Here is a 24,050-nt window from a genome sequence, read left to right on the forward strand (position 1 = left end):
TTTAAGTGTATGCGAAATGTTACTGACTCTATTATCATGCAGAAGAAACCCGAGGCAAACGATTTTTCTTATTTACATATTGAGATTTAATTACTAGCGAATTCGCAAAAATGCGCTATGACCCAGCACCAAAAGTACCATGAACATTTAGGCGACAGAAAGTACATATTTCTCTAATGGTAAGATATTGAATTACTTTAGAGTAATGATTAAATATCAAAGGTGCTGCTTCTAATTTATTGCGTTCAAAGTGCTTTTCACAGAAACGTTAACAATCAATACATTTAAGTAAGATAACGTCCACAATACCAGAAATATTCCATGATAATAAAACGTCATTTTCTGCATTTGTCGATGTCGAATCAAAGCTTTGTTATACATTATTTAGATTTAAGCATTAAGGTTGAGACTTATGTGCAGTGTTCAATATAAGATAAAACTTCAATGAAAGTAGAGAATACTCTAAATTCCATCGATAAATTGACAACCGCAAAAGAACAATATCTCACTGACGTCTTTTATCAATTTCAATTACATTTCTAGTTCCGTTAATAAGACTAATCAGAATGTTAAAGCCTTGATATTTAATCTAAATGGCAATACGCATTTCTAGCATTTACAGTATTATTATCTTCAAAGACATGCCACGAGCATCACTGAAGAGACATGTATTGTCGAAATGCGCATCTGGTGCAGAAAAAGTGGTACCGTTATTGTTATTAACGCAAAGAGTAATTAAGTTTGTTTATATGACCAAAGGTAATTACTGTTATATAATGTGTCACATTTTAAAGAAATGAAAGTTTCAGTTCACACGACGCGTTTAAAATGGAATAGAATAAAATAAGCTACGAAAACATACTCATAACTTGGTGCATAGGTTGCCTTAACCCTATTGAAACAACTATATTGATATTTCAGGGTTTAATGCTCTTCAACGTCGTGTTTTATTTGACCTTCCAGCTGTCTTGATGCGATCATTGCTTTTGATTTCCTACGTTTTATAACATGTCCTCAAATACAACATCTCAACGAAACTGAGTGTGAGAAATATTGGACAGATTATCTATGTGAAAAGCCACAATAAATAAAAAAAAACAAAAACAAATACACAAGGAGTTATTTTGCTGACATTTCAACATACTTTCGGTAATGTGCGCTAATTGTGCACCTTTACTGGTCGACTTATCTTTTTACCTAAAGTAAAGCAGAATTCGCACCAAATCTTTCCTAAGACAACAAAAATATCTTCTAAAGTTCTTTGATTAAACTTCAAGAGATATTGAAGGTATCCCGTCACTCTGCTACTAGAGGTGTGTCTAACGTTCTTGACTACCAATTAGGTTCTCGTACGGTCAGTCTTGTTACTCAAGAACCCACATTCCAGTGAATGCTTGCAAATAAAGAATACTATAAATTATGTCTTATATATTCATATTACTTTTTCGCTATTGAAACAGACGGACGACTTCAAACCAGAAACTACGAGAACCATAATGATTTCAATTTTACAATGGTCAAATCCTCATTTCTCAACAGTAATTTACTATCTGCCCCATTGTGTGACTTTTATGCATCTCAATTGACATAGTATTCTCTCACATGGTCATTATTTACGTACTTCGTTAGATTGATTGTGCTCCTTAACAGAGTAAGGAAGAAGAACGACAAAATTAGACTCAGTCAAACTTAATTAAAATCGGAATAACGAAAAAATTGTCCAAATTATTATCTAAAAATCATCGGACTTAAAACTTTTTTTTTATCTATGTTATTGTTTATTATTTGTGTAAACAAGAGTTTTTTTGCGGGAAAATGATTCAAGATTTATTTATTTGCATGGATAACATAGAGCCTTTTTTAGGAATACTACTTTGATATGTTAAATATCTTTACGTATATCATTAGAAGAGAGAGATAAAAACGCATGGAAAATGCAATAATATACTGTAATGATGTCCCCAGCTTTATGTATAATCGGAAGTTTGAATTGCTTAATAAACGGGAAAATTATATAGTCGGAGATTAGAACAAAGATGTCACACTGTGATGACGACATTGCTGAAGATATTGTATAATAAACAATCAAATTCTGTGGTAGTTGTCTCAAATCCACAGTAAACACGGGAAACAGACAGAAAATCAGATAATTGCTTGTCTACAAGCACCTGCTATATGTCTCCAACAAATGTCTAAAATCCAAGTTAAACAGTGAAAAGGGATAAATATTGTTCATTTCCTAAATGCGTTGGTGCCAATATAACTAAAATGACAGCTTTCAACAGAAAACAACATTTTCTTAAATTAGCTTATGTTGCATCTTAGTCATGTAAATAGTTATTAAAGGTACCAGGATTATTATTTAGTACGCCAGACGCGCGTTTCGTCTACATAAGACTCATCAGTGACGCTCAGATCAAAACAGTTAAAAAGCCAAAGAAATACAAAGTTGAAGAGCATTGAGGACCCAAAATTCCAAAAAGTTGTGCCAAATACGGCTAAGGTAATCTACTCCTGGGGCAAGAAAATCCTTAGTTTTTCGAAAAATTCAAAGTTTTGTTAACAGGAAATTTTCAAAAATGACTACATAATTGATATTCATGTCAACACCGAAGTACTACTGGCCTGGTGATACCCTCGGGGACGAAACGTCCACCAGCAGTGGCATCGACCCAGTGGTGTAAATAGTTATCAAAGGTACCAAGATTACAATTTAATACGCCAGACGCGCGTTTCGTCTACATAATACTCACCAATGACGCTCAGATCAAAACAGCAAAGTTGACCATGGATAGGTTTGGCGTTCTGTTAAGGACACACACGTTTAACAGTTTTGGCCATTAATACTACTGTAAGTTTTTGAAATAATAAAAGATATAGTCTCCATATAGTCATATAACATATGTTATGTACAGAGATCCAAACATTAGTCTAACATTTCACACAGAGGTCCGGACTTATCTCTCCCAAATTTTCAACCATTTGAAAACTTACAAACCAGATGGAGTATTCTAGTTTCTAAAAATATGAGACAAGTTGCTTGTGAGATAAGACACCGTTACTTCGTATATTACCATTTTGTTGTGGGGACTGTAAATTTCATGTAATGTCGATTTCTGTCGTTTTACTTCGAAACTGTAATGGAACACTCCTGTTCATGACGATATAATTTGGAATTTGTGTATATATATAACATGTCAGTCAAGAAATGCAAACCCCATACGATAGGACAGAAGGTTTGGAACTGGTAAAAAACGGAAAATTGACAACGAGAAAGCTATGAACGTCGTGATTCACATATACAATCGTTTCAAGTCGCCAATATCAAGAAAAGGATCAAGATAAGAAGCAGACCAAATATTTTCGAAAGTATTCTTAATTTTAAGTGTACTGGGATGTATGACATACTACAGTCACTGTTAAGGGTTCATGAGTGACAGAACATCAGGAACATATCTGTAAGTGAAAACAAAATAATTATCAATGCGCTTTACTGTATCGTTTAAATTTTTAGATGGGGTTTGTATGACCTCTGCTTCTTCCCACAAAAAAAAGTTTGCCACTATATATGAATAATAAGTATCCGTCGAAATGTCAACTGTTTATTTGAATAATAATAAACCAAACTGAATAGATATGCTGTCGATAAAGACAAATTCAGCTGATTTAGAATATAGTATTAGAGATGTATTTGTTTGGCTCTTCACATACAAAGGCATAAACTAATGCAGCAGCCCCGTAGTTACCATTTGTTCAAATCCTATCAAACGATCAAGAAGACACATCAAGGTACCATACTCAAAATGATTGAATCACACGAACTCCACAAGGAGTATAAACAGGTACGTCGACCTGGCAGGCGGATTCTGCTATGACTGTAATTGTAATATTTGTCGTCAAATCAGGACAGATCATTCATAATATCGAGAGTCCTTTGTTGAAAGAGTAAACAGCTTGGTGTTCACTGCAGATTTCTAATGCACTTCTAAATGAATAACGAACAATCTCAAATAAAGGCAGCAAAAGTACACCGCTGTTTAAAAGTCATCAATCGATTAAGAGAAATCAAATCCGAGTTACAAACTAAAACCGAGGGAAACACATCAACTATAAGAGGCAAAAAAGGAATAACAGGAACACTTTTCAAAGTTCATTAATCTATTAAGATTTTGTAATCCATTCAGATATAGTGTCAAGTTTAATTTCATCTGGATCGCGCTAACAGTACTCAACCATACTCATCAGTTATGTTGGTAGCTATTATGTGCAGGAATCTTATTTAACTTTTGCTTCAATGGTCTAGATAGCCTAAAGTGGGACTGAAGTTTTGTGCGCGCTTAAAATAGGTATAACCATATCAGATGTTAAGCTTGCACAACACAAAGTCAAGCTATCTGGGGCTTTACTATGTTAGAACATTCATGTTGTTGTACGAGTCTAATGTTGGTAGTTGGTCTAGTCTCTTGTTCTCTCTAATAGTTTTGTTAATTCGTGTTATCCCTGTTATGTGTAATATGTAAATATGAAGTTTTTATAGTCATAAATCTAAATTGTTCACTCGAAAAACAAACATAGATTTCCCAAACAAAAATGATGAGCAAAATATAGTAAGTCTGAATAATATTGTGAAATTACAAACTAAGTATAGCATATTAAACGACTGTTGCGTAAATGTAATCAAAAACATGTAAATGAAATGAACTCAGGGGAAATTTGTTGTATTTGTTTGTTTAAATTTGATAAACTATAGTATTATATTAAACTGGATTACATTGTACATACCTACCCTTATTTACGTCAAATATCAAAGACAAAACGTGTTTAGAAAAAAAATACTTTTGTCATCAAAACCAGTGTTAAAATGATTCAGTAACGCATAATATTCAGTGTCAAATATTTCCCCGTGTTATGCAACGTATTGGTTTTTCAGACTCTACTGTCTGAATCAGTTAATATAACCCCTGGCTATTTTCCGTTATCCATTGATGCTTTCTATATTAACGTTTTTATATCGTCTGTTGGACTTGTTAAATTACAGTTAATGGATCAAACAAATTAAGTCTGTCTGTTCTTTTGAAAGTGCCGGATCTGTGCAAGAAGTAGAAAACATTTTAAAATAATATATAAAATTAAGAAGATGTCGTACTATTGCAAATGGGACAATTACCCACAAGAGACCAACACGACGTTAATTTAAGCAAGTCAAGGTCACCGTATGTCCATCAACAATGAGTAAAACCCATATCACATTTTAAGATATAAAAGGACTTGTCATGACAAAATATAAAAATCAAATCAAACGATGAAACTAATTGCTTGATTTATGTACAAAACCAATAAAGACATGTGATAAAGTTGAGAATGGAAATAGTAAATGTGTCAAAGAGACAACAAACCTACCATAGAGCAGACAACAGCCGAAGGTCACCAATGAATCTTTAATGCAGCGAGAAACTCCCGCAACCGGAGGAGTCCTTCAGCTGGCCAAAACAAATATGTTACTAGTTCAGTGATAATCAACGTCATACTAAACTGCGAATTATACACAAGAAACTAAAATTAAAAAGAAATAGACTGAAACAAACAAAGATCTTTTCTGCGGACTTCATTTATACTAGTAATAGAAAGAGAAATTGAGACGACACGAATCAGGTATTTTAGATTTTCGGTGTTAGATTACAAACGGATAGTTATTTCATTTTCAATAATATCAATCTTCTTGTTCCCATGCTTTATCTCATGAAAGTGTATGTTTACATATCCCAGTTGTTTGTCTATTGATGGCACAAAATGATTTATTTTTTGTGTTTGATCACTCCAATAAACTCATCATAGATACCAGGATTGAAATTTTGTATTTGCGTCTACAAAAGACTCGTCAGTGACACTCGAACAAAAAATGTTAAAAATGCCCAAAATGTACAAAGTTGAAGAGCTTGAGGACCGATAATTCCGAAAAGAGTTGGTCCTCTATCAAAAACATTAAATTTTCAACTAAATGTAAAACACAAATAAAAAAAAAAATTTCGATGAAGTATGTACATACATGATATAAACTGCCTGTTTATAATTAAAAGATCGGCGAAAAATACATTCGAGGTATTCAAACTCATTAATCAAAAACAAACTCCCAATTTTATGAAAAAAAAATATAATAGCCAAATAGGCAACACATTCTATAGAAAATTAAGCACTGCGCAACACAAATCCGAAAAAAAAACCGGAGTGATCTCACGGCTCCATAATGACAATATCATCCTACTCTCAAATGTCACCCTTCGTTTTGGTCTTGCAAGAAAAAAAACTGGTGATAAGTTTCGGTAGATCACTTTCAAGGAAAAGAGTTCGGGATTGTGAATACGACACATGGAACATATTCGTCGTCAACTGTGAAACAGGTATTTAATAACTGTCCACCAACTAATGATGACGTCCGGAAAATGTTCGAAGTAATGATTTCATTTTCACCAAATGTAACTTTTGATTTTAAAGCTTGTTTGTAGGCAGTAACCGTCTATCAAGGAAATATTGATAGGAAATACAAGGCCTGAATAGCTTGTATTTCCTATCAGCTAGGAGATATATACTTTTCATGCAGGCGCTGATTAAATAATGCTGCATAAATTACATTATGTCCCCAAAAGATAAAATTTTCATGACTTATCTTTTTTCAAAATTATTATATAATCATTCGTTTCAACTGCATTTACAGGTTCATCGACTGTCAATATTCATGTTCACCGATTTGAGTCATATTTGATTTATAACATATTAAACCTTTATTCAAATTACAAACTGTTCACAAAAAAACAAAACAATAAAGAATGTGAGGACTCAGTATGATGTGTCAGCACTATGTGTGTATATTAGACTAAATGTCATTCTTGAACCATTGAGTTGAAAGTCATATGACCCGATACAAGTATAAGTATAATACCAAAACAAAGTGCTGATGCAATTGTATAACAACAATTTTTTGTATGTCTGTTTGTTTTCATGTTAAAAAATAAAACAAAACGTGTTGATCATCGATTACCTGTGTAAGAAAGAATTTTCTGTTGGCCGAATTTCACTGGCTCATAATGAAAGGTTAAGTAAAAATGAAAAAACAATAATCATTTTTTACCAATTAATCTAAATAATTTGAACATTGTTGAATCGAAGTTAAAAAAAGTATTCAAACAGGTGCTGTTAACAAGGTTTTTTACATTTATTAACATATTTTGCGTCATCAAGATTGACGAAAATAAACATTGCTTCAGGAGGTAGACCTAGATTAAAGGAAACAACTCTTAAAATCATCAGTACGCTTGTGTCAACCATTTTCATAAAAATATTCTAAGCTTCTAGGTTACATAGATTATTTTTAATCTGTTTCATGTAAATGCTTAAAACACATTTATGAAACTTGACTTTTACAAACACATCATTGATTTAAAGCGTTATCTCCCTGAACCAAGGTCTTCCTCCTTAAAAGATCACCCAAGCTTGTTGGCATAGGAATAAGAACAAAAATACATACAGTTTGCTATCGAAATAATTAATATTAAAATTAACTTAGTCATTTCAAAATGTTAAAAAGAAGTTTCATAACAACAGAGCTTATGTGAAATATAATATGTATCCTTGTTTGAGTTATTAGATTACTGTATTCCCTTCGTGAAAAACTGTAAACAAAGCATGTTTGTTTTCACTTCTGATATTGAGTTGAAACATACTATACAGTGCGAGTTAGTTATAACATTGCCAGATTAACAGTAAAAACGATTTAAAATAAGATATTTGCACTGAATGTTCAACCGTTAATCTTGTTTTCTATACCAAACGTTTTAATTGTTACTTGACTTGTCGTTTTCTACGGTAATTTTCTAATACGGTTTATATAAATTTCTGTAAACGAAAAATAAAATAAACAGTAGTATACCGCTGTTCAAAACCATCACTCATTAAATGAAGGATACAACTTATTAAGATATTTGTCCAGTTTCTACCGTCATGTTGATTCAACAACAATGATAGTTATAATAGATGATATACATTTTCGCAGACCTTAGAGACGTCTTTCCCCTCGCAAAATGTGATGTCTTAATATATTGTATTTGCTTAAATATACAAAAAGAATGAAATGCTAGTTAAACAAGTTTTTGAAGTATTCTTTCGTAAACAATATAATGCCACAGAATATTTATAGAAAAAAATGTAATGCATACAAATCCTGCATTATACTCTAATAAGCCAATAGTCTAATTTTCCCCATATCTTCTTTTTAATAAAAATAAAATCATATAAATACAAGCTATACGCAGGAATGAAATGAGATGAAGATCATGCTAGTACAGATTGATTATCAATAATTTTTTTAGACATTTGAATTCTGATTTAAACTAATAAAAATTGAGTGCAAATTTGTACATTCTTTCAGTTTTTTATGTTAAAGATGAGCTTGTGCATTGTTATGTTGCATTTTTATAGAATAATTTTAACATTTCGATGGGTCGATTCCTTAACGCATATAGTCTAGAAAAGACAATGACAAAAAGGATTAAAAGTGTAAAAAAAAAACCAATTTAAAATACTAGTATATGCTTATTAATCAATTTGATAAACAGAAACCATTATGATTTTTACGATTATAACAATGACATATTATTATTGAGATTTATGGTTTGTATTCATATAGGTGAAAGAGTCCTGTATATCTCTTCCTGTGTAAAAACTTGAAATATAAAATTTTATTAGAAAAAGGACTTCTCAAAACTTGTAAAAGAGGGGCAAATGATATCAGAGGGACATTCAAGCTCATAGGTCGAAAATATTTTGACTAATGACATTGAGAACACATTAATCTCGCTTACTTGAAAGACCAATCGCGCTTCTATATTGCCACACTTTCATAAACCCATCTACTATTAACGTAAAAAATGGCTTGTTCCTGAACCTTGCTGACCGTAACAGTATCTTTTATTAGATCCTGTCAATTATTGTCATGTTGCAATATGGCGGGAACTGATTGAATTCTAGCTGTCGACCATGTCTTTAAGATTCTAAATATCTAAAATTGGTTCATATGTCGATACTAAATAAAATATCTACTTAGCTTAATGAGAGAGAACAAGGTTTTCTCGATAGCTATTGGTAATTACCTCTAGAAAAAGCATACGTAATAACCATTGGGAATTACTTAGATCTGTTATACCGCAAGTAGAACTTTAGCCTAAATAAGATTTAATAGTTTACACAGATTTTCAATGCTGCTACATTTACCGACATCCTAAGATGTGAACCGGTTGGTTTTATAAATCCTATAATTCCTTACCTAATCTTTAACTATATCGTATGACATTTATTTTTTTAAGTATTAACTCTTTCATAAGTAAACCCTGTTACATACTTTTAATTAATTTCTGCGTCTGATTCTCAACTGTTTACAGGAAACTATCATAAATCAACTTTAAATGGTTCCTGAACCTTAATTCCTGTATTTATTTACTTTCTTCAATACTTAATAAAACTAAAACGAATTTAATCATATTGCATTGAAGTTTTAACAGAATAGCGTGAGACATTTACAAAATGTCCTGTTCATGACGTTATTGTATGAAATATAACCAAAAGCAATGTTATCACCCTACTTAGTCGATCTGTAATTCTCGTAATAAGTCTTTGAGACGTGAGTAGACATTATCAGAGACGTCACAATGTCTGATGAGAAGTTACACGCGAAGTCACAATGCGCGAGGAGTTGCTATCAAACTTACTCTTGTCAAGCGTAATCCTTTTTCAAAAAGGAGGAAAACTCAGTTTTAGAACGTTGAACAGATAATTGAGTTTTCTACGTAGAGATGTCGTTAATTTTTTACGATAACAATGTGTAGAAAACTCGATAATCTATACTTAAAGGTAAGTTTGATTGGTTACAATTAAACTCGGTAATCTATACGTAAAGGTAAGTCTGATTGGTCACAATTAAACTCGGTAATCTATACGTAAAGGTAAGTTTGATTGGTTACAATTTGGCTGAAAAACAAAGTATATGGCTGGCGCGCATACAATGATAACCGAGTATTTAACCCACTTCTCTGACGTCACTGTACATTTATACTTTAGATTATGTTTTTAAGAATCCTCTTTCCATTGCATTAACTTATGATCAAACTTTTTATTTTTAGCATATAGGCTTTTTACCTTCAAAGGGTAATTTATGTATATGGTTGAAACTAGTTTTCACTAATCATCGTAGTCATAAAGTACAAGTTTAGCGTCGTTTTCTACCACGCACTTCGCATTAACTGTCCCTTTGGTATCTTTCGTTCCTCTTTTACAGATACTCTGAAATCAGTGACCAGATTTAAATGAAAATTTCTATTTAATAATAGATCGTCCTTATCTTTGCATGATCCCCCTGCAAATATGAATTTGTCATTTTCTGTTACTGTATTCATCGTAATATGTAGTAAAGATGTCTATCATAAATTGCCATAGACAACTTTATCAAAAGCAGTAAAAAGCAGATTCATCAAAGACTCTTCAAAAATCCATCTGTATGGACAATATTTAATATTTATACTTCATTCAAAAATCGGTAATCGAAAATACTTGTTTGATGTTATTCAAGATATACATCAATATGTATCAATAGATCTAATTGAGGGGTGGAGGCAAACAGCATATGGCTTGTGAATTGAAATAGAAAACATTAGCCTGTAGTCTATGTTTTTCGTTTTACTATGTAAATTATATGTATACTACGTCGGTTCTTTTACGTCTTATTAAACAAATTTGTATCTTGAATCCTCAAAAGAGCATGTTTCCGTTTTATAATAATATCAATTATCTTGTGATTTATTCGAATGGTTAGTTTTCAAAATATTTCTTTACTAATGGCTTATCAAAACGTCTGTTTTGTTTTGTATCTGTATTTTTCGCCAATAATTTCAATTTATCTTATGAGCTATGAATGACACAAACACGCCGGCAGTTATTGCATACGTTGTACATTTGGGAACAAAAAATAAAATGTATTGATGATAAATAATCCGTATCAACTTCACAAATTAAAAAAAATTGACAGCTGTATCCCTATTTTTTAAAAAAAACATTTTTACCTCTTATGTCTGTTCGTTTTGTTCACAAACGGTGTCAATATAATAGAATTAAAAGGGAGAGGTTTAGCTAGCTATACAACCAGGTTTAATTCACGATTGTCTATTCGAGAAAATGCCTGTACCAAGTCAGGAATATGACAGCTGTTTTCCATTCTTTTGGTGTGTTTTAGCTTTTGATTTTGCCATTTAATTAGAGACTAATCGTTTTAAATTTTCCTGTTCAGTAATTTTGTGATTTTTCTTTTTTCATACAAAATAACATGTATATACTAGAATTACAATTAACAAACTATAATAGTAAGAAAATACCGGGGATTGAGGGTATGGTGATGGTGGTGGAGGCAGATAACATCATGCCACTAGGAAAAAAATAATTAAAATACAAATCATAGTCTTATATATACTAAAAAAACATTAAGACCATGTATAATAACATTACCTCAATAAAACCGAGGATTATGATTAACAGTATAATACTTAGAAGGATGGAGTACCTGTCCCTACTATCTTATAAATGTATAGGAAGTGTAAATGTTTGGTTTTATAAAAAAATGTACTCACATTGTGTGTACACTGAAGTGTCAACATTCTTGCCATTCTGGTAATTTCCTGCCAAGGTCCTGTGATTCTCACTAACCATTATATAATTCTGTATATATTCGGAATGCAATGTTTAGATGTTCTGAAATATAAAATTTTAGTGTATTTCGGTGATTTTTCTTCGTCATAATCCTCTTATAAATTGGAAAAACTAATCACCATATTCATATTCAAAATGATCATCATTACATCTACATTTTAGATCAATTACTCTTCATAGCACATAGAGCATTATATCGCACTGACTGCGATTCGTATTGCATAATAATACTTGTTTGAAATGTATTTTTAATGGAACAACTTAAGTAACAGATTGAACTGAAGATAAAACATGTTTAACTTTTACAAACCTTTCATTCTAAAACTTATAACTAAAAACAAAAAAAAGTGCTGGCTGTTTACACTGTACGGTTTGAAACTTAAATTACAATATGTAAGTCAAATAATTATATTAAATACGTAATTCTGCAAAAGTTTTGTTTTTCTCACTTGAATATTTTTTTACTAATACTTAATTCACCAATATTACGCTAGATAGGAACTTACCCAAAATCTTGCTCTCAGTGGGATTTTTAATTTAGAGTGGTCAGAAGAGATATTTAACTTAAGACACACTGTTGATCGATTGTCCGATTTTAATTTTTCAATGGCAGATTAGTGCTTCTTCTTATCACTTCTTGGTACGCATTATTTAGTTTGCATTGGAATTTTAATCTTTATGCCTTGAAAGTGATAATATATTTGACACCTCTATATAAATTCTCTGTGTCTAGCAACTCTACGCCTTCTTTTGCTGTCTCAGATTTTAAATGTTATCAGAAGAGCTATAAGTTTTGATGAAATTTCCATAAAAGGATACGAAACTAGCAATTGATTCAATAAATATTCGATCTTATAGCATGATAAAAACATATTTCACAGCGTACATTCAAAAGACCGCCAGTCCTTTCAAATTATAGGATATTGATATGTTCAAGGACATCTATTTAGAAGATAAATCGTAGTTCTGGTGTCTCCCAGAAATTATGTGGGCATATTGCAATGAATACCTCCGACTCAAAACATTGCCATATCTAACTTAAGGTATTTAAACCCCACCTATCGACTAAAACAAATCTCTTTCAACAAAAACATGAAAAGATAATCAGGGTGTCTCTTAATAATAAATACAGCTAACTTTCATAAGGTCAGGTAAACAATAGTCCAAAAACGAAGGAGAAAACCATCAGAATTATATGAACTCCACATCTGATGCTTATGATTATTTCACATTCATTTTTTTTAAATTTTTACCAAGCGTTCAGTATCAATGTCGGATTGTCAGTAGAAATGTTAGATTGACATCAATTGATGTTTGTACTCTGTGACAAAGTCTAAATGTCACTAGTGACTCGAGAAACTCGTGCATTGTAATGAAAAGATTGCAGACTGTTTAATGTCTTTTTGTTTTTTTGCCATTTCACTGTCAGTTTGTGATCGATTTATGAGTTTGAATATCCCTTTGGTATTTCCATTCTCTCTTTATATTAACTAAGGAAATTGGCTGAAAGATTTTTATGATTTAACGTGTAATTCTAAAATAAAGAGACTACATTGAGAATGAAAACAGGGATTATGTCAACGAGACGGCAACCCGACAAAAGAGCGGAAAACCGCCCGAGGAAACCAATGGGTCGTCAACACGGCGAGCAAATTCTGAACCCGGAGAGTTGCTTCAGCTGCCTCATAAACAAAAATGTGAACTTGTTGAGTATGTTGTTAAGCATTAAAATAGTTAATCATGTATATATCATGTATAAAAAAAGACACCAAACAGACAATCACAAACCAAAAAAAAAATTATTCTTCGTACTTGTTATAAAAAAAAAGATATAGTAAATATCAAAATATCAAACAATTATTCAAAGTTAGAAAATAGTAGGAAGTATATTAATAATTATTGCTTTCCTAAATCGAACGATTTATAAACTCAGTCATTATAGATAACTGCTGCTTTACAATTTTGTACACCAGAAGCGCGTTTCTTCTATAAAAGACGGTCGAGTAAAAAAGTTGAGAGGCCAATGAAAGTTGAAGAGCATTGAGGACAAAAAATTTCGAAAAGTTTTTACAAAGACAAGTAAGGTAATCTATTCCGCGGGTAGAACATCCTTAAAATTTCGAAAAAAAATGAAGTTTAGGAAACAGTTTACCTACAATGACCATATCAATGACAATTCATGCAAACACAAAAGTGCAGACTACTGGACTGTTATACCCTCGGGGAGGAAAATCCTCCACCAGCATGATACATGTAAAACAGTTTACTTATTTCCTGTTACGCAACCGAACTTCTTTATTTTGGAGTTCATGCGATTTCTAATGCTTTTGTTTGTTACTTTTATTTGTCTTCCATAATTTTGAACATTGGTAAATTATGTTTCCTTTTTTATCGACAACTCTGTATCTTATGTGAATAGTAGATTATGTTTCCTATTTAATTGACAACTCTGTATCTTATGTGAATAGTAGAATAGTCAATGCTCTTCAGACTTTCGGTACAGTTTCGGATGACACAATATTTTGGGAAAAATTATCCAGACAAAATATTATAAAGGCATAGACATCAGGTGCATGAAACTTATTATCATATATTTTATCAGAATTCAGAAAATCAAGCCGTCTACAATGATCACATTTATGATTTTCAAGTGTTAATGAATCGATCATAATTTTCACTCAATCTTTTTTTCTGGTAATTTTTCTCAACCACGTGAAAAAAACATTAGAAATAATAAAAATTCCGAATTCCAAGAAAAATTCAAATCGGAAAATTTGTTAATCAAATGGCATAATCAAAAGCTCAAACACATCAAAAGAATGGCAAACAAACTGATTTCATCTTGACTTGGTACAGCGTTTCCTTATGTAGAAAAATGGTGGTCGAGACCTGTATGGAAGTTTCTTCAATGATAGATTATAACCAACGATGCTTAACTCATCATTGATAGGTTTTATTCAACAGCAGGATATTTTAGGGGACTCAGAAACAATAATATATTGCATCTCTCTCATGAGCCATGCTGACGCGTATCTTCACAAGTACGTAGTCATGTTGAAATGGTTTATTGATGATTGATATGATCGGCAATGATATGCTAAAAGATTGCATGATCATTTTATGGAAACAAGGAAACATATCAAATGAAGATGAATTACTTTTGATATTGTAACTTAATTTAACAAACTAATGAAAACTTTATAACAACGTCCGGTCGTATTGCTACGGTACCAATACTATATATATAATTCTTGAGTTTATCAAATTCAAAAATAAAAAAGATTTTATGGTGTGCTAATATGATTTATTTTATAATTCTGCTAATGGTGAGGCTGATTATGTTCAATTTTGAAAAATCTGAATTATTAATTCTAAAAATAAATAGATTGCTGCACCCGAATATTATATATTTTTTTAAAGTGCCAGCAGTTCTTATACGATTGTTTTATACTCTTTAATCCATATACTATATACATAACAAGACAAAACTATTAGGGAATCGAAAAGGATCGAGACTGTATACATCCATCGACATTATACATGTATGTCTCTCCTAGATTAACGGTGTAATTTGTGTTACAATCAGTCAATTTTTAGATCTTTCAATTTTTTTTTTATGTTTAATCGAAGATATGGGAGCGGAAAACCATGTTCAAAGTAGGTTAATACTAAGACTTATCGTATTGGACAAATATTCGTCACTGATACTGACATCTATTGTATTATCGATTTAAGTCGTTGCTTTTTTACCATAACCCTAGTGTACCAGTGGGTTTTTTTGTTAGAAGCGCATGACTTTTAATGAACATCGAAGTTCGTATAAAATTACCTTGTCAATACCATCTGCATTTTCGGGAAATGAATAAAAAATTAACAGAAGTTTCTAACAACCTTGCTGTTTGCCCTTTTTGATTATTGGTAGCTTGTCTGTTTGAAGGAAATATCATTAAATTCTATAACAGCGTCATTGGTAGAAAAGTTTGGTTTATTGATATCAATAAATCCACTTTGTCATAACTTTGCTCGAACTAAGTATAATGTCACTTATTGAAAATGTTGACGCATTATAGCAAAAGAACTCAATCATTTTATCGTGAGAAACTATCAAACTATTGAGCTTTTTATCCTACACTGTAATGGTCAAAGAGTAAAATAATTTGACATACTGTACAGTATTTAATCCACTTTTGAAGGATTAATGTTTATAATTGTGAAAACTGTACTGTTTTGTTGGATATTGAACCTGGCTATTGAGTATATAAGTGAGACCTTGTTTAAAATTTCTGGTCGCTGTCTATAAAAGATTTGTAACTGATTTGTTGAAGGTAATTTATACATTTGTGAGTTTAACATAAGGGTTTCTTTTAATCACAAACTAGAACTTTAATAAAAAAAAAGTAGTTTTCTTAGATGATGCTTAAATCAAAGCAATGAAAACAAGAATCTAAATCCAGTGTTCCATATAGATCAATGTGGTTAGCTTTGCTTTTTGCAAACTATTGTGTTAAATAAATGCTCCTTAAACAAATGTATGTCCAGTTAATTCTGAATATCGATCTTAAATATAATGTACAGAACTGTCATTACTGTAAGAATGAAACAGCTGGATTACGACTTATTTAACGTAGCTTTCGGATGTTACATCTTTATTAAGTTTTCAAATAACAAAATACGAACACAAACTATAGATTAAACCTGCAGTACATTGTTGTTTTTAAGCATAAATCATCGAACTATTTTATCATTAGGAATATTGCTTTGAATAATTTTGTAGAAAAGGAGGGCGTATTGATTTATGCTGTTTTACAAGCAATTATATGATTTGCTTTCTTCTTAACCCTAACAAGGCTATCTGTTAAGAAAATCACTGTATTTTACAGTCTTTTTATGCTATTTGTTCACATCAATTTATACAAGTGACTAATTGGATATAAAATCAAATTTAACAACCTGTTTGTGCTTTTCTTGTAGGTTTACGATACAGCATATCCGTCGACTTTATAATGTTTCATTTTACATGATTAAACAAAGTGATCATGATACAGCGTTGTTTTTACTTAAATAATAAATCAAGATGACATCACAAAACATTCTAATAAATCTACACATAAAATGACTTTTATTGTGGTGCAATTAAGTAAAAGCATTTTCAGATGAAAGTAATCTTTCATTTTGATGGCTTTGTTTACATCAAGGAGTTTGAAAGAGTTGCGCAACGTGCACTTACTTAGGTAATAGCATGTCTATATGCTTGTGACACTATGAGTATTTAAAAGACATGAATACCGGTTGTTTTCAGACAACAACAAAATTCAATTTTGCTAACAAAGAAAAGGGGAATACAATGCGTTTTTCCTTTGTTCACTTTAATTCAGAATTATAGGATTACATAAGGATCATATTTGTATTTTTTTTTTTTTGCCATGGCGTTGTAATTTTTTGTTTTGAATTATGAGTTTAATGTTCTTTTAGCATCTTTTGCTTCTTTTTTACCTTGGTTAAAAAGCAATTGAAATTTTCTGTACTCATAGAATCACTGAAGAGATAAAACACCTCCTCCTAATCTACATCTTTGTAGTTTTAGGTTTTAATAGGTTTTCGCAGCATAATACTTGGCTTTCGCCAAAATAATATCTTTTTTAAAGGCTCGTTTAATTAAGTAAGAGCACATGCCATTGTCGCCTGACAGACGGAAACATGTTTGATTTGTATATTACAATGAAATATTTTGTAAATTGATAGTTTAAAAGACTAATTTAGATCTACACAGTTAACTGTACTTTCGTACATTATCAAGATATCGACTCTCAGTCTTTTTCAGTTGAAAAACTGACGTAATTGGCTTGCCCTCCAGTTGACACTCGCGTCATTGAACGCAATTGTTACTAAATTCTTAAACCTCATGTTATCATATCAAACTGATTCTATCATTAAGAGATATAAAACCTGGCATTAATATTACATTACATATCTGTAATTAACTGACAATTTCAGCTGCTCATCACAGTTCTGAAGATTAATTTATTGGAGATGTATCCTGCAAATGACTTGAAATTATTTCTTTGTTGTTGTAAAAGGAACATTGGCTTGATGGATTTGTTACTCTGTGTCCTTAGTTGTTTTGAATTTAACTTTGATTCACATTTGTATAGAAGTTTGAAATTTAACAAACGGTGTGGAAAGGGATAGAAACTCAAGCCACACCTCAAATATTAAAAATGATACGTAATATTTTAACACACAAACACATATCTTTTTACGTGATCTTACACGAGAAAAAACTCGGACGGTAAAAGTATCAAAAAGACATACCATTGATTGCCTTCATTAATTCGATTCTATCGGTAAATGAACCAATATCATAAAAAATATATAATCGTATTGTATCGAAAGACGGTATTCAAAAGGGGACAAGGAGGGTAAAGATTTTCCAAAGTTACAAACATACAAAAACTGCAGGCATTTAATTTGTTTTTCTATTATCATATCGAATTGGCTTTTCAATTATATACATATATATGTACACATAAGTAATTTTGAATTCAAATTCTTCTGAAATCAACATACTTAGCATTCTGCACAAAATTTTACCACATAATATATATAAAAAAATCATATATCCAACTATTATCTTCATATTATCATTTAAAACAATTGCTTCTAAACTATTTAGAGTCTTATAGTCAATAAGATTTGTTTTAAATTTACTTAAAACTTGTGTATACTATTTGCAGTCTTGTACGTTATTTCATAAGATGGTCACCAGATTCCAGAGTGCATAAGTGTTTTATTCATAAAATTGGTCATTGGTTGTATTGTTTATGGAACCGAACTGATAATTTTTCTTCTTAAAAAAGAAACTCCAATCTATTCCAACATGCACTTTAAATATCATCTATTCTTTTCATAACACACATGCATTTAATTTGCAGTTTCATTTCAATCGATTTATATGTATTAAAAAATATATACTAGAAAGTGAAACATTATTTCCGTGTTGTTTACATTTAATATTTTTTTAAATGCTTATGCATTAGACATCATCTGTCCAACAAAACTTCTATAAAGCTTGTCATTCCGAAATGTAACTTTCAAAGCAGTAAAATCTCGAATGTTGAGTAATGAATATCTCTAAAATGTTATCTTACCTTCAACTCGACAAATATTCCGATATCATAGATTTAGCTTTGTGTATTAAAGAATTCCATCTTTTCCTTAAATACAATTAGTTGAAATCACATTGACTTTATATCAATGAAAGTCCGTGTCAGCTATAATCAGTGTGCATGTGTCTAGATACATTACAGACTAACGACAATTAGTCCAATCTGTATTGCTTATAGTTATTGCAAATATTATATGATTGGTCTTCGTTCCGTGCTGGCCTCATCAGTTCTATCACTGAAGCATCGTTCACATTCCGTAATAGTTATTGGGGAATTATTGAATAACGGAATCAAGTATTTTTCAATGTCTGTCAATTGGTTGAATAATCTATCTATTTAGTTAAAATGAACAATTACTACAAATATTTTTATTACCACGATTAGGATAATTGTGTAAACTAACTATAATGATAATAGTTACATAACACAAAATAAAATAAGTTAAATACATTGTTTTGAAATAATTCTGTGTCAATTGAATTAAGATATTCAACAATATACTCTTGTATATATTTATTATAACCTCTCAAATTTTTCTACAACATGGAGATAGATAGATTTGGTGTATTATCTTTAATAATAATTATTTAAGTATCCCATTGCTTCAGACCAAATAAACATTGAAAGTACAAGCACTTGTCATATTTGCAATCAGAGCGCATTTGCCAATTGATATCATTTTCCGGTTTGTTCAAACAGAGCAACCTTAATGTGGATAATCTGAAAAATGATCGACAGGATATTAAAAGCAATTTAATTTCGTAATCAGTTTGGATTTAGGAGGATGTGTTTCCCTTAAGCATATCTCAAAGTCACTGTTTGGGTTAGACTTTGCTTTGGATCTTTTTTAGTATTAGCTAATCTTCAATATTTGTATAAGATTTTGGATTTTCATATATATTTTAGCCTCGGTCCTTACTGAAGAGGCACTCATTATCAAAATCAGTATCTGGTGCAGTATACTTGATTGCAGAATGATAAACTCAATCGTAGATAGCAAGAGTAAAATTTCGAAATTCCCCCTAAAATGCAAATTGCTGAAAACGAGCATAAAAACACAAAGAATAACAAAACATTGAGGAAACTTGAATGCATGAAAAGAACCACATACATTCGGTCAGAAAACTGACAATCCTTTTCAAAATAAACTCATCATAGATAAATGTACCAGGAATTTAGATTTCAGTCAAGGTCATATGCTAATTTGTGCAAGTTGCAATTCGAACATCAGGTGACAAGCTAGTGACATGGTATTTTGCCATTTGATAGTCGAGCCCCCCTCTCTTGAAAAGTTGAAGAAGAAAACAACACTTAATAGACCAATTAAAGAATTGAGAAAGACATAAACAGGCTATGAGGTAGATCGATGCCTCGAATATTTTGAGTGTTTGTGATAGAAGTGCGATAAACCAAATAAAAAGATGAGTAGGGTTGAGATATAAAAAAAAAACAACATGTTTGACTACATATATTCCTGTGCATGTCATAAGTTAAAAACCTGGTCAATAGTTATCCCATGTAATATCAAAGTGATGATCTTGAGATTCAAGGAAAATAGTAAACAGATCATATATTTGATAAAAAAAGACTTATGTTTACAGTAAGGGACATTTAATGTTTCTAAATTGATTTTAAATTATGTTAACAATGTTTAAGGGTCTATAAGAATGAAAGAAATATCTTTTATACCAAAACGTTTTAATTTCCAGCACGAGTTGGTAAACACGTGATGTAACTAGTCAAAATTCGATGTTTAGTGGATAATCAGTTGACTCAGATGCACAACAACAACAAAAAATAACTAGTTATATAACCTTCTATATTTCAATCAAATGTCTTTCCATCATTTTTCGTTTTATTGGAATGGCTTTATAAGTTTGTTTTCGAATTATGAGTCAGAATATCCCCATGGTATGTTCATCCTCTTTTTAGATTATGTATTATTACATAATTACATAACACAGAAACTTTATACGATAAACTAAAACGGTCTTTTGAGCTTTACGAATTTAAGCAAAAACAGCATTTAAACAAATAAAACATTTCTTTTATAACATATTAACGCGTAAAAGAAGAGGTCTCAGTTTAACCTCTGAAGTTGGTGATTTATTAATAAGCAAACAAGTTTACATATTCTTGACATTTCAGTGCAATCATATGTCAAAAACATAGTTTTGGGACAAAATTGAAATAAGTAACGGCTCAACAACAAAACAATATTTTTGCACACATTGACCTGCAAACAGCGGTATACGATACAGTTCTGACCCCGAGGTGAGTAACGAAAAGTTGCGTACAAGCTGCATGTTTTTAACCTAGTCAATTGAAATATTTGAAAAAAAAAACATATCTTCATTATAAATAGGATAGAAATTTTAGACATTTTTGTATCTTGGATATTTCTATGATTTTGCTACACGTAATTAACTTTTTTGTTTCAAAAGATAAATTCATGTTGATTTTTTGTAAAATATGTGGAATATCTTCTTTACAAAAGTGTGCTCTAATTTTGTATTTAAACTCTTTGAAAATAGTTCATTTTAATTTTATTTTCCCAATTTTGAAAATATCGACATTTTTGCCGTATATTTATTTAATTTAAAAAAACAAATTTGCTATTTTTTTTATTAAAATTGACATAAATAATCTATAATCTTCATACATAATGAAGCATAACGCAATTCAAAAATAGAGGGTTCATGTTTTATTTTCCTAGCTAAAAATAAAAATCATTTGAAAATGCCTGTACCAAGTCAGGAATATGACAGTTGTTGTCCATTCGTTTGATGTGTTATATCATTTGATTTTGCCATTTGATTATGGACTTTCCAATTTGAATTTTTCTTTGAGTTCAATATTTTTGTGATTTTACTTTTTTTTTAAAGGACCTCTTTTCCCGAAATGTTACATGTTGACGTCGCGAACAATATATTTTCACTTTAACTGTAACTGTGTCGTTTGCCCTTAAAAATCATTGTAAAATACAAAATACACCATTTTGGCAAAATATCTGTTAAGTTAAAGACTGATATTTTTTAAATATCAGTCTATTTCAATGCTTTTAGCCCTTAATTCCGGTTGTGTTGAAATGTAATGCAATAATGTTAGACATCTATTTAACTACGAATACTGGTATTTGTTACACTAAAGTTTCATGAACATCTAAAGGATGTTATTTGGTATATTGTTAATACGTTTTGACTTCACAATTTAAAGGATTATGTACCCTTGTGTTAATTCAATGCTTAACATTTTATAGAAAATCCACAGCCTCAAATTTGGTAATTTGATGCTTGATAGAAAGAGGATTATTGCATGCAGTATAGCAATGATTTCATTAAAACAAGTTTATAAATTTAGATATTGGTTAAAACAAATATAAATATGGGCCAATTCAAGTACAACCTCTAGGGTACGCTCGACTTTAGTGACTCATCAGGATTGTTTTTAGAATTTAAAGGTTGTTTGGGACTATTGGTAAACAATAAATGCTAACATATCATAGTAAAACAAGGGATTAATCTATGTTGACATTTTTTTTTAAGTCTGTGGATTTTATACAAAAGTCTTGGTTTTATTTGCCACAAAATCCAGTTTTTTTCTATTAAACGCAATGAAACAATTAATAATGATGCTTTGTACGAAGTTCCCCCTTGGTATATGTCCACAATGGCCCATCTCTATTATTCATTATGTTTGCTGTTTTGATAATATTGCAGTTTGAAAAATTCGTAATTCACATGGCTACAGAAGGGGGTCATACACCTTAAGGAGCTAAACAAAAAATGACTAGATATCTTTTGTTTCCTTTGCAACAGATATTTATAAATACTAGACCACAGCCATTGTTGCTACTACTATTGGTGGAGCATATAGTAATGGATGTTTCGAAAAAGTAAAGGAAAATCACATATCTTGATAAATAGCTTGAGACCGAAGACCACTTCTGGATTCACCTATTTAAGGAACGTTCATACCTAAACATTTGAATGCTAGGGATGTTAAGATACGAAAAACGTATGGAGAACCGTTGAAATTATAAATGCTGTTTGAAGAACATATGGAAATCGTACCTTACCTTCAATGCTACAAATATTCTGATATCACAGATTTCATTATTTCATAAATATTTCCATTTTTTCCTCCAATACTTGTAAGTGCTATTACACTGAATTAAAAATCGTCAATCAAAATCACTACACGTGTCTGTTTATTTGCATTAGTGTCTGCATGTAACTCAATATATATCATACTTATGACAATTATTCCAATCTGAACAATTTTTCAGATAAACAAATAAATGATAGATCTTCGTTCTGTGTTTTACTTCATCAGTCACCGAAGAATCATTTACGTTCCGTATATAGTTACTGGTGACTCATTGAACAACGGAATCAAGGATTTTTCTGATTATTGTCAATTAATTAAATAATGGATCAATTTTGAATTACATGTGATGAACATTCCCTACAAACATATCACTAACAACGACTACGATAATCTTGTTAATTCCATTATAATGAGGATAGTTATATAACATAAAACAAGATAAATTCATAACATTTTTACATTCCTTCATGGTTATAAACAGTTTTCAAGTGAACTTGGATGTTTAATGAAACCCCTAATTATGTGAAAAAATTATTCTTTATTATTTAGATAAAATATATATGGTTGCAAAATGTATAAATTATAATTTTTGTACCGAAATAATCAATTCACACACATATATATATATATATATATATATATTGGTGGTCAATTTGATCCTCAACACATATATAAATATAACAATAACATACAGTGTAGGTCACAGATTTGAACACAAAGTTAACACAAAGTTTCCTGTTTCTGTTTTCTTCCTTGTTTTATTTACATTAAGAAACAACTTATGACAGAGAATTAAGAAGATGAACTTATCGTACTGCTGGTAAATTATATTACGCTTTGTAAGGTTTAAAGCCGTCACGTTGGTTAGTAAATTTCATAGAGGGTTCATGACGTCACGTCTACATTAATGGTGACATCATCTATAAATGATGTTGTGTTTCATTGTTTATTTTTCAACAAAGTCTAGCGTGCGATAAATTCGTTATATGGTAAACTACTGACCCTCTACGAACCATAGAGGGTGAATAA

The 24,050-nt window shown here is 30.8% G+C and overlaps 1 protein-coding gene across 2 annotated transcripts in view; it reads right to left on the reverse strand.

Annotated features, from left to right (window-relative positions):
- Positions 1-23,223, reverse strand: part of LOC143045954 (synaptotagmin-15-like) — a 125,519-nt gene extending 102,296 nt beyond the window's left edge. Inside the window, exons 1-2 of one of the 2 annotated variants that reach the window (XM_076218812.1) lie at positions 22,990-23,223; positions 11,667-11,787 (exon numbers count right to left, since the gene is read on the reverse strand). In XM_076218812.1, coding sequence (XP_076074927.1) covers positions 11,667-11,745 — 79 coding nt within the window. In that variant the 5' untranslated portion in view covers positions 11,746-11,787; positions 22,990-23,223. Of the gene's footprint in view, positions 1-11,666; positions 11,788-18,893; positions 19,047-22,989 lie in introns of those variants that run through there. The other variant, XM_076218811.1, reaches the window with a different exon arrangement.
- Positions 23,224-24,050: the final 827 nt, after the last annotated feature.

The sequence above is a fragment of the Mytilus galloprovincialis genome, chromosome 9, assembly GCF_965363235.1.
Source record: "Mytilus galloprovincialis chromosome 9, xbMytGall1.hap1.1, whole genome shotgun sequence".
Taxonomy (NCBI): Eukaryota; Metazoa; Mollusca; class Bivalvia; order Mytilida; family Mytilidae; genus Mytilus; species Mytilus galloprovincialis.